This window comes from Schistocerca americana, chromosome X (assembly GCF_021461395.2).
Source record: "Schistocerca americana isolate TAMUIC-IGC-003095 chromosome X, iqSchAmer2.1, whole genome shotgun sequence".
NCBI lineage: Eukaryota > Metazoa > Arthropoda > Insecta > Orthoptera > Acrididae > Schistocerca > Schistocerca americana.
Genome location: NC_060130.1, coordinates 774,225,729 through 774,238,901, shown reverse-complemented (window position 1 = coordinate 774,238,901; position 13,173 = coordinate 774,225,729). Strand labels below are relative to the sequence as shown.

General features: G+C 43.7%; 1 protein-coding gene across 2 annotated transcripts in view; it reads left to right on the top strand.

Moving 5' to 3' along the window:
• Window positions 1–13,173, top strand: part of LOC124555265 — a 516,239-nt gene that overhangs the window by 363,486 nt on the left and 139,580 nt on the right. For both annotated transcript variants that reach the window (XM_047129133.1, XM_047129134.1), the window contains one exon: window positions 2,777–2,964. In XM_047129133.1, coding sequence (XP_046985089.1) covers window positions 2,777–2,964 — 188 coding nt within the window. The remainder of the gene's footprint in view (window positions 1–2,776; window positions 2,965–13,173) is intronic.

Sequence of the window (13,173 nt, the reverse complement as noted above, 5' to 3'; positions counted from 1 at the left end):
GTAAGCTGTTGTGGAAAGCCCATGTCCAGGATCTTGTTCAGAAACTAAATGCTGCTTTATTTACCATTAGAACAGTATCTGAAATAAGTGACACTTCAACACGAAAAGTAGTCTACTTCGCATATTTTCATACGCTTATGCCGTATGGTATAATTTTTTGGGGTAATTCTTCTGATTCAAAAAGGGAATTTTTGGCTCAAAAACAGGCTGTTCGAGCTATATGTGGTGTAAGTTCGAGAACCTCTTGTCGACCGCTATTCAATAGTGTGGGAATTCTAACATTGCCCTCACATTATGAATTTTCTTTAATGTCGTTTGTTGTTAGCAATATTAGCCTATTCCCAAGAGTTAGCAGCTTTCACTTAGTTAATACTAGGCAGACATCCAATCTGCATGTGGAATGCACTTCCTTGAGTCTTGTGCAGAAAGGAGTGCACTATTCTGCTGCATCCATTTTCAATAAGCTACCACAAGAACTCAAAAGTCTTAGACTAGCCCAAACGCTTTTAAGTCTAAACTGAAGAGTTTCCTCATGGCTCACTCCTATTCTGTCGAGGAGCTCCTGGAACAGCTGAAAAATTAAGCAAATTCCAGTGTTGCATTGTTGATTTTCTTTATTTAAACTTACGACTTGTCACCTGAATATGTTTTTTTTTTTTACATTTCATTTTATCTATTTCTAATATCGTGTTAAAATTTCATGTATTGACTCGTTCCATGACCATGGAGACATCTCCCTAATTTGGTCCCACGGAACAATAAATAAATAAATAAATTTTCCACGATAGTACGCCAGTATACGGTATATAGGCGGTGGCTATCTCTTCCTCCGTGACTTCGTCCATCTCCACACGCTGTACTGTAGAGGTGGGGCGGAGAGCGCGTCTGATCTGCCATTCCGAGTACCCGTTTTTCCGAAATGCAGTTTTGAGGTGTTCCAGCTCATGGGGCAGACTCTCTGACTCTCTTCGTCCGAGATGGTGCGCACCCTGTGCACCAGTGTTTTTAGTACCCCATTCCTCTGCGAAGGGTGGTGGCAGCTATTTGCTTGCAAATACTGGTCGGTGTGCATTTTCTTTCTGTACATCCCATGGCCCAGGATGCCATCCGCTCTTCCTTTGACCATGACGTCCAGAAATGGTAAACTTCCTTCTGCTTCGGTCTCCGAAGTGAATTAGATATTCGGATGTATGGAGTTCAGGTGTGTAAGGCAGTCTAGGAACTTGTCCCTTCAATGGGGCCATATCACGAATGTGTCATTAACATAATGTGGAAAACAAGTAGGTTTCCATTTGGATGACGCAAAAGCTTCCTCCTCAAAGTACTCCATATAGAAATTCGCGACCACAGGCGAAAGTGGGCTCCCCATTGCGACTCCTTCTGTTTGCTCATAATATTCTCCATTAAACAGAAAATACGTGGAGGTCAGAACGTGCCTGTAAAGGTCGGTCGTCTTCTCGTCAAATGATATGTCAGCGTGAGCAGAAGAAACTAACGATCAAAGTCCGGAAACAATTTATTGGACTGTTCAATTAACCAAAACAAATTCTCCAAGTATAACACCAACACAAAACACTGATCCGTCTTCGAATCACAACTACATACAAGAATAATATAGAAAACAACTGAAATAATTTCCTACTAGTCTCCGCCAGAGACTTCTCTGATATACCAAGCCTAATCCAGAGATCAGCGAGAAGATCCAAGCCGGGATGCTGGGGCGGCAGCTATCCACGTCTGCTGGCGGTCGATTAACTGCCGATGTGCGGCCGAGCGCCGGCCTTTATAGCGCTTCGGCGGATGAGTACCTCGGAACTGTTTTCCATCACGTGGTTTGACATGTGAAAATAGTTTCAGAATCTGCAGTGACCTCTTCTTTATGTTTATGTGGGCCGGTAGTGGCCTCTGGTGGCCGCTGGTGTCATTGCTGTGTTGTTGTTGTTGTTGTTGTTGTTGTTGTGGCCGTTCATCAATATTGCCTGTCGGTTGTGTAGTGCTTCGGTGTGATTGCGAAGAGGACAACCCGCGGCTGCAGGCTGTCAGTTTGGTTGCTGATACTCTAGGCGCCGTCATGTCTGGTGGTGAAGGCCACAGCATCAGATTTCTGTGCAATGAGCTCAACTGACTCTTGAAGAGGCACCCTGGTGAATAACGAGACAACGTCAAAACTCACCAGGTTACCTGAGTCTTTCAGCTTGAAGTTCTCGAGACGTTTTACGAAATCCATAGAATTCCGAATGTGATGAGGGCATTTACCTACGTTAGAGCTTAATATTTCTGCCAGTTATTTGGTCAGCAAATATGTAGGAGACCTAATGTTGCTGACAATTGGGCGTAACGACACTCCTTCTTTGTGGACTTTAGGGAGTCCATAAAGTCTTGGTGGTACAGGTCCTTAAGGGGTCAACTTCTTGGCGACACCCACTGGTAAATCCGCGTCCTTGAGAAAAGCCCTAGCCTACATAAATGTAAACTATGTCCTGGAAGATGTAAAAATGTCTTCAAATTTTAAATTACCAGTAAGTTTATAAGTGCTGTTGCGTATGTATACCTATGTACCTTGTAAGCTGAAGTTTGATTATTTTCACACGAATAAATAAACATACAGCACAGCAGTACGGTTACACATGTCGGTAAGCAGCACACGGAATATTTGAAGCTTAAGTATCCTTTGTTTTGTCTCGGATCTCTTAGATGCAGCTGATGTTTAGTGATAGAGACTGATGCGGAGCGGTGAGCGAGCATTTGCCTCTGTGATACGTGCTGTGTGTGCCAGGCGGGTTGATGGCGGCGTGTGCGAGCTGTCGTCTGCGAGGCCGCCGGAGCTGCGGCTGCTGCGAGACGTGCGCTTCAGCGCCTACCAGCGCGAGACCGGGGCAGCCTGCACCGACCCGCCGCCCACGCCGCCCGTCGACGTGTACCCCTACCCGCCCCAGTACCCGCCACAGGATCTGCCGCCTCGAGGTCAGTACAGTACTATAGTTGAATTCTTTTATCTTGGCGGCTCGCGCATGCCCGCTCAGACGCGGGAGATTGCTGCGTTGCCAGTTGCAAACGACGCACGCGCCAACAGAAGCAGCGCCATAGTCTAGTATAGTTCTCAAACTTACGTTTAGGGGGGAGCGCGCAGTTTATGAAGTAAAGCCACCACGGCCGCATTAACCCTTTCGCTGCTGCAGAGACGTGCTCCCCGCATTCCGCGCTGTGCGCTATTTTGTCATCACTGCACTGCTCGCCTGTGCTGACACGTGGTGTTCCGACTGCTTTGACACACTTATCATTCGATTTCAAAAAAAATTATTTGGCCCAAAAATTTGATTTTTACACATCTTCTTGACTGATACCTTCCCCCCATAAATGACTTAATTTTGTTTCGATGTTCAACGCAGTTATTGTGCAGCATTAAGTGTAGTAAACCATTGCACGAAATTTTGAAGAGTTTGCAGAGGTAAAAGTCCATAGCGTATACTTTCTGTGGTGTGCGTACTGTAAGACCTTCAGTACACACACCATCAGATTATTTGACTTTTCGCTCTAACGAAGTAGGCGAGTGTCAGCAATATGTCTAGTGGTCTTATCGTAGAGTGTTTATCTTCTGCTGTTAGGTCAGACGATAGAAATGCCACTTGCACGCTTAGAGTAGCAGATTGACGGTGACTAACTTTAAACAGAACTTGATTAATTTTCACAGCATTTATTAAAATAATAACAAGCATAAAAATTACTTAACTTGGTCCTGGATGCTATTTACAATTGACAATCTGTAATTCCTTTGATATTGGTACGTTAATCTTATTCTCACATATATCTCTGATACTTGACAAAAGTGTCTATACATGTATCTTCATGGCATTGTACAGGAATATGGTAATCTTATTAGGCACAGACTGAAACTTGACTATAGACTGGTACAGACAAATGTAGACTGGTTCAGACTGGTGCAGACAAATGCAGACTGACTAATCGGAGGTCTGTACACTCGTTATAATACCGCGTGCGTTCATGTATCACTGCGCGAGTGTGATCCGCGAGGAGAAAAGGTTCTACTTTAGCAGCAATCTCATTGGCTGCATTACATATTAATACACGGATCAGCGGAAGCAGAATTTGGTCCGTCTCTATGGCAGCACCATCTCGTAGTGTGGAGACAGACGAGCGCTGCGCCTGCGCTGTTGTGCTTAGCGGGGCGCGCTCTAGAGGGAAAGTTGTGTACGTGCTGACTACGCGGAACTACGTACACAACACTTTCCCTATGGTCGATTTCAGTTGCCACAATGTTGAGAATGAAATGTGGACAAGATAACTAAATTTCATATAAAATTTACTGTCTAACAATATCTCATTTAATGCAAGTACCAGATAGGTGTCATATGTAATATTGAGAAATATTCCGTCTTTCGTGACTGTAATAAAATTTTTATTTATACCAGAGTCATTTCCCTTTTTTCTGAAAAGTTCTGATTAAAACAAAATTGGCGAAGTACACAAAACTGAATTGTGGACGTAATAAAACATAGAAACTTAAATATATTGTCAGTGAGGTGCAGTGCTCAAACAATTTGTGTTTGTCACAAAGGACAGTAAATGCTTGCCAAAACGTAGATCGGTTGACAAATACATTGAATGTGATGATGTTGCCAAAGCATCGAAGCAAAGAATTGCGTCAGACAATCAAGTAGCTCGGCAACATACGAGCAGAAATTCTGCTCTAAATAATACTTTTAATACTGTTGCAAAGAATATATCTCAATATGAATAGTAAAACAGTGACTGCAGAAGAGAAGATATACAAACAAAACAGATAACATGAATATTGTAAGTGTGCCTTTTCATTGTTTTTAATTGCTGTGAAAAGATATATTGGAGGACAAAATTAGAAAAACCGAAAACTTATTATGATTATAATGAAGAGACAAAGCACTAGAATTTTCAAAAAATTACATTCAAACGAATAAAATTCATGAAGTAAGACACTTTGATATTGTTTTTAAATAAAGAAAATATTAACCAGCGAACAACATTTGAACTCAGAACCTTTTGCGTAGCAGCCAAACACCTTAACCATTACGCTAATGCAGCTTCTTGTTCAAATGAACTACTGGAGGACTTCAAAATATGACGCAAAATACCGACAAACACTGTTAGTATGACTATGAATTATTCACGTTTCGTCGAAGCACAGTAGGAAATAAACAATTACTGCTGTTCTTTATTGCTAAAAAGCGGTTCGTGAGAATGATACAAACACCTTCCCTTGCTATCGCCTGAATTAGGAGGCTTATCGCTTGTTTGGTTTAATTAATTAATAGAATATGAAGCAATTGGTATAAAGAATGCTTTTTCCAACTTTCTATAAAAGAAAGTCTGCTATCAAGACATTGCTTTTGGTCAATTACTTTATTTATGACTGAACGTTTCTAAAACTGAAGCCACTCGTCCGTGCTCTGCACTGCAGTCGAGCTCTGGCAACGTCGTTCTGTGTTCATGGGCTGACTGTGTTTTGTGACGTCAGATGCGCAGAATGAACCTAAACTCGGCCGCTGTCGTAAATGACGCGCACTATAGCTGCTACCTACCGTGCGCCTTCCAGCTTCGTCTCCAAACACAGCAGCCACCATTTTAATCTGTAGTGTACACTATATTGCATTATATAATCGTTTGCACTGCTAATTATTAAAACTGCAATAACACGAAGACACCATGCAACCAACGTCAAAATGGGATCGTGAGAATTTCAGTCCGCTCTGTTCGTCCACGAGATCCAGGAAGCCGTAAATACAGGCGCCCTGTTTGATTGCGTGTTCCTTTAATTCCGAATGGTGTTCGATACAGCTCCCACACTGACGCCTAATGAACAACATACAAGCGTACAGAACATTAGACTCCGACTGGACAAGAGTTTCTAGCAAACGGAACATAGAATGTCATTCACAACGGAAAGAAGTCTTCAGACGTAAAAGTAATTTCGAATGTACCCTAATGGAGTGCTAGTGCACGATTACTTTCTACGGTATATGTAAGTGACCAAGTGGATAACGTCGGTAGTCCATGAGGCATTACACTGATGATGCTGTTATATATACTGATCAGCCAGAACGTATGACCACCGACATGCTATCGATATAAACCCATCCAGGGGATAGCAGCGTCACCTGGTGAGGAATGCCTACTAGTCAGACACACGCACGTTGCATGTAGTATCAGTGAACATGCTAGCCATGTGTAGAAGGGAAAGGCACACAGTCTATCTGAGTTTGACCGAAGGCAGATTGTGACGGCCCAGAGGCTCGGCACGAGCATTTCATAAACTGCACGACTTGTCGGATATTCGAGGAGTGCTGTGATGAATGTCTTCAAGACGTGGCAAAACCAAGGCGAAACCACGTCCAGACGTCGTGGCGTTAAGCGGCCACAACTCATTACAGATGTCGAACGTCGTAGGCTCGGAAAACTGGTAAAACGGGGCAGACGGCGAACTGTGGCAAAACTAACATCTGACTTTAATGCTGGGCGGAGTACAGTTGCGTCTGAACACACAGTGCACCGAACACTCCTAACGATGGGCCTCTGAAGCCAACGAACCGTGCATGTGCCAATGCTAATACCACGACATCGGCAACTACGATTGAAATGGGCACGTGACCGTCGGCACTGGACGTTGACGCAGTGGCAGAGCGTTGCATGATCTGATGAATCCCGATACGTTCTTCATCATGCCAATGTTAAAACAGGGTAATGTATCCTTGACACCTATTCTGCGGGACGTAGACGAGGTGGCGGCGGCTCCATTGTGCTCTGGGGAACATTCATGTGGGCATCCATGGGTCCAGTGGAGCTCGTGAAAGGCACTATGACGGCTTGCGAGTATCGTACATTGGTTGCAGACCACGTACACCACTTCATGACGATCATGTTTGCTGGTGGCAGTGGCATTTTTCAGCAAAATAATGCGCCATGTCACAAGGACAGGAGTGTGATGGAGTAGTACGAGAAACACAGTGGCGATTTCGAACTGATGTGCTGGCCCCCCCAACTCGCCATATCTGAACCCTGTCGCACACATCTGGGATTTGATTGACTGTGGCGTCAGAGTTCATCGGCCCCGCCCCAGAATTTACGAGAATTAGGTGACATGTCTGTTCAAATGGGGTGCCGATTCGCTCCAGCGAGCTACCAAGGCCTTATTGCTTCCATTTCATGACGCGTCGCCGCTGTTATCTGTGGCAAAGGTATAAATACTTGCTATAAGGTAGGTGGTCATAATGTTCTGGTAGATCAGTGTAACGCTAGAAAACTGTTGTGAAATGTAGGGAGACCTGCAGAGAATCGACACTTAGTGCAGGGACTGGCAGCTGACACTCAGCATAAACAAGTGTAGCGTATTACACGTAAACCAGTACAAAGATCCGGTACTGTATGGTTACAGGATTGCAGAAGAATCACTTGAAGCAGTCACATCCATAAGATATTTAGGAGTATGTGTATGGAGCGATTTAAGGTGGAACTACCACATAAAATTAATAGTAGCTAAGGTAGATGCCAAACTGAGATTCATTAAGGAAGTCTGGTCCATGCTCAAAGGACGTAGCTTACAAAACCATCTTCGACTAACGCTTGAATATTGCTCGTCAGTCTTGGATCCGTACCAGATAGAACTGATAGAAGAAACAGAGAAGAAAAACAGAGTGTTTCGTTACAGGTTATTTAGAAAGTGCGATGACTGGGTGTTGTGTGATGTCCTTAGGTTAGTTAGGTTTAAGTAGTTCTAAGTTCTAGGGGACTGATGACCATAGATGTTAAGTCCCATAGTGCTCAGAGCCATTTGAACCATTTTTAGAAAGTGCGAAGGCGTCACGGAGATGCTCAGCCAATTCCAGCGGCAGACGCTGCAAGAGAGGCGTTCTGCATCACGGTGTGATTTACTGTCAAATATTGGAGAGCGTATGGTCCTCATATACTGCGGAAGAAGTATGGATGTAAAATTAGAGGAATTCGAGTTTACACGAACGCTTAAAAGCAATCGTTCTTCCCGTGAACCATTAACAACAGGAACAGGAAAAGGAGGAAGTGACAGTGGTACACAAAGTACCCTCCGCCACACCACAAGGTGACTTATGGAGTACAGATGTAGATCTAGAAGTGCACTACGTGCTTACATACAGGGCTCTTGAGATAGGTATATTTCTCTGTAACTTACAAAACAGTAAATAAGGAATATTTAGATAGATAAACGTAAGAAATGTTACTCTTTCTGCGGACTTATGAACGTAGTTTATTTACATATTTTCCAGAGACTTACAGAAACGATTCATAATTTTTTAAACGCAACATTATTTTTTTCCTGTCATGTTACTAACGTGTTTAAACCAACCGTGTACAAATCAATTCAAATCAAATTTCTCTCAGTTGTAGCTAGGAAGATACAATCGTTCAAAGTTTTACAGGTGGATGCAACATGCTGTACGTAATTAACTGAGTTCAGATGGATGCTCTAGTAGCGGAATGTTCGTTTAAGCGAAGTGTTCAAACGAGTGCCGATTTTCCTGAACGCTCAACTCAACGTGTCTTCTCAACCACCTGCGGACGAGATGTAAAGCTTGTGGTGTCACGGAGCGAAATAATTCCTCGATGTTCTGTTTAAGGTCATGTTCGGTTAGACTGTAGATGCACCTTTACAAGGCCGATCGGAGTCCACTCACAACCGACGTTCCATCTGCCACGGATACTGACGCAGAATAAACATAACATGGCATACACATCTGGCGAGTACGTTGACGTCTTGCTGATGCTCGGCGAATCCCGACACAATGCAAATGAAGCATCTATGGCTTTCACCATGTGATATCATGGTTACGAGCCCCACCAGCCATTACATTTTCATACTCTGAGCAATGACTTCAAGAAACAAGTAGTTTTATGGAAGCAGAGCAACTCATAGCTGACGCTTGTCGTTCCGTGACACCAACAACTTGACATATCGTCCGCCGGTCGTTTACAAAGCCACTGAGTTATTGTTTATTATTATTAATTCCTTTAACTCCTTATGTGGAGCATAGGGCTGCAACAAGGGATCGCCATCTTGTTCTGTCTTCTGCTAGTATCTTCATTTCTTCCCATCCTATTCCTTGTTGATGGCCTTCTGCTTCATCTGACCGTCTTCATGTCATTTTGGGCCTGCCTCGTCTCCGTCGTCCTTGCGGGATCCAGTCAAGTGCTTCTCTCGCAATATGTTCATTTGGTCTTCTAAGAGTATGTCCTAACCATCTCCACTTCTTGCTTCTGATTTGCAGCTCAATTGGCTTCTGGTTTGTTCTTTCCAAAGGAGTTTCGTTAGAGATGACATTTGGCCACCGTATGCCCAGGATGTTCCTCAGGCATCTGTTGTTGAATTTCTGCAGCTTGTGGATTAACTGTTCTGTCACTTTCCATGTTTCACATTCATAAAGGAGCACAGATTTTACATTACTTTCAAATATCCGCAATTTGGTCCTCAGTGATATTTCCTTCGATCTCCTGATAGAGCGTAGAGTTGTAAAAACTCCTCTTACTTTGTTGGTGCGGCTATTAATGTCCTCTGTTGCACCGCCATCTGAGGTAATCATACTTCGAAGGTAGTAAAACTTATCCACCTTTTCAATTATCTGGCTCCCAAGCTTAAGCTCTGCAGTGCTGTTATCATTTGCCCGCATGTCTGTAGTTTTTTTGGGCGTTAATTTTCAAGCAACTTCCTTCGCTGCAGATTTCAGATCTTCCAGCTTCTCTTTCATGTCTTTGAGGCTGTGGGATAGAAGGCAAAGGTCATCTGCAAAATCTAGGTCTTCTAGATGTGTCCCATTGCTCCGTTTTATTCCTCTCACTTTATCTATTGCTTGCACCATTACAAGATTAAGTACTATGTTAAAAAAGTATCGGTGAGAGCATGCAGCCCTGCTTAACTCCTGTTTTCACTGCTATTGGATCTGAAAGCAGACCTTAATGTTGAATCTGGCATGTGTAGTTTTCATACATGCACTTGACGAGAGCAGTTATTTTCTTGGGGTTTCCACTGAGTTAGGCATTCCCGAAAATGGATACCCGTTTGTACACCTCACTTGAATGAACATTCCCTCGCCCAACATATATCTATACAAAGCCAATGATTATGTAAAGCGTGCGGTATCCATATCTAAAAATTTGAATGTTTCTAGCTCACTAAGTAAAATCGATAGAAATTTAATTGTAATTGGTTTACACACAGTTGGTTTAAATACGCCAGCAACACTACAAACAAAAAGTACTATTTAAAAAATTAAAACTAATTTCTATAGCTCTGGAAAATAACTAAATAAACAATATTCGTAACGCCGCAGAAAGAGTAAATTTCTTACTTTTCCCTATCTAAATAAGTATTCTTCCACTTATTATTTTGTAAGCTACAGAGTAAAACAGCTTATCTGAAACGTTCTAAATGAAAATGGTTAATATCTTAACGCAACCCTGTAAAGCAGACAGGAGTAACGCCATCTACAATGGAGTGCAAAATTTAAGAACGAAAGTAGCTTTCGCATGATGTATCACTGCCAAGTAACACAAAAAATGATTCAAATGGCTACAAGCACTTTGGGAATTAACATCTGAGGTCATCAGTCCCCTAGACGTAGAACTACTTAAACCTAAGTAACCTAAGGACAGCACACACATCCATGCCCAAGGTAGGATTCGAACCTGCGACTGTAGCAGCAGCGTGGTTCCGGACTGAAGAAGTAATACAGCTCGATGAAATTTGGACCGTACATATAAAGAACTGCTGCAGTGTAGTGCAGAAGGCAACTCAGATAACTACACAATGAGACGAACAGAAATTACACTTTTATTCAAAGACATTCACTGAAGTCACCGCTATTGACTGGACATTACAAAAGGTGGGACGTGGTTCTTAACTGGGTGTGTGATCACCACGGACGGCAGTGCATGCTCTGCAAGATACTCCCATGCTGGATTTATGGTTGGTAAGGAATTCTTGTGATGGGGCCTATTGCTCCACCACTGCTGGATGCTCATTGGTGAGTGTGGACGTGCTGCAATACGTCTCTCCAAAGCATCCCACACGTGCTCGATGGGATTTAAGTCTAGGAAACTGTCATGCCAGTCCAGTCGCCTAAGTATCCTCTAGTTCCAAGAGCTCCTCTACTGTAGCTGCACAGTTCGATACGGTCGCGCATTGCCATCCATAAAAGCGAAGTAGTGACCGAATACACCCCTGAAAAATACACGTGGAGAAGATTTACAGAGTCACAATAACGTTGACCAGCGAATGTACCGTCCTCAAAGATCTGGAGGCCAGTAAAGCCATGAAACTATATGCCTCCCCACAGCATAACACCTGGACCACCGAAACGATCATGTTCGACTATGTACCTGGGTACGTCACGTGTTTTCATCTGTCGACATATAAGGGTACGTCCAACATTGTCGAATACGATCGTTTTGGTTGTCCAACTGTTAAGACGTGGGGAGGCATAATGTTGCATGCGTGTGCTCATCTCCAAATATTTGAACACTGTACACTCTTCGGTCGACGCTATTGTGAGTACTGTACTCCTTCACCATGTACGTTTCTTCGAGGGTGTATTCGGCTTTGACTTCATTTTTACATATGACAATAAGTGACCGCATCAAACTGCACAGATGGAGAAGTTTTTGGAACTAGAGGATATTCAGTGATTGGACTGCCCGTTTACCAGACTTTAATCCAATCGAGCACGCTTGGAATGCATGAGAAGACGTTTTTCAGCATGTACACATGGACCAACAACTGTCCAGCAGTTGTCAATCGCGCTAGTGGAGGAATGGAACACCCCACCTCTGCCGGCCGCGGTGGTCTCGCGGTTCTAGGCGCGCAGTCCGGAACCGTGCGACTGCTACGGTCGCAGGTTCGAATCCTGCCTCGGGCATGGATGTGTGTGATGTCCTTAGGTTAGTTAGGTTTAAGTAGTTCTAAGTTCTAGGGGACTGATGACCACAGCAGTTGAGTCCCATAGTGCTCAAAGCCATTTTGAATTTGAACCCCACCTCTCCGTTTGGGCAGAGTTAACACGTCACAGAAATGGCCGACAAATTGACCGACATCATTAGAAAGTTATGTATTGCCGATTGCCTTAGTCGGAAAATTTTAAGCACCTACGTTCCAAACTTCATCAAGAAACATGTTAATTCCTTCAATATATATAATGATGAGCGAAAACCTTACAACCACTGTCTATCGCGGGATTGAATGCTTGCTATTGAGGATGCGAACACGTGAGGAAAGTATATACTGTAATCAAAGCAGGAATGACGGAAGAATCATCTGAGTGACGATACCGGCCGCAAATGGCGAAATCCTGCGACATAAGCGACTTGAGCAAAGGGCACATCGTTAGGTCTGGCGCCTGAGAACGAGCGCCCACGAAACGCCGAAGCTGGTCGATCGTTCCCGGGCTTCTATAGTGGCCGTCTGCGTAAAGTGCTTTAAGGATGGTGAAAATACGAGTAGGTGACAAAGTGTTGGACGTTCGCGTCACATTACAGACGTGGATATCAGAGGCTTGCCCGCTCTGTAAGGCAGGATAAGTGGCGATCTGCGACAGATCTGACGACATTTACAATGTTGGTAGAAGCACAAGTGTTTCGGAGCACACGTTCAGCGTACATTGCTGAACATAAGGCTCCGCAGGAGACGAGCAAGCGTGTTCTATTTTGACTCAGTAGCATCGTCAATTACGTTCGCAATGGGCACACGATCATCGAAATTGGACCGTGGATGATTGAAAACGTGTCGCCTGGTTGGATGAATGACGTTTCTTGTTACACATCGGATGTAGTCGTGCAGGCCGTTAGGGGAAGTAACACATACATTTATTTGGGCTTCCATGCGACGTAGTTATCGAAGCCACCATGATAGCTGTGGATTATGTGAACAGTATTTTGAACCACCGACATCCTTTCACGCTTCATGTCTGCCCTGACAGTCATAGTATCTTCCAGCACAATAACTGCCGTGTCACAGGACCCTAATTATTTTACAATGGTCTGAGGAGGATGATTGTGAACTCATGTCGATGTTTTTGCCATGATATTCACCTGATCTGAACCAGATGGCACACATTTGGCATACTATCGGGCGCCAGTCCTGCGCCCACAAAGCACCGGCCC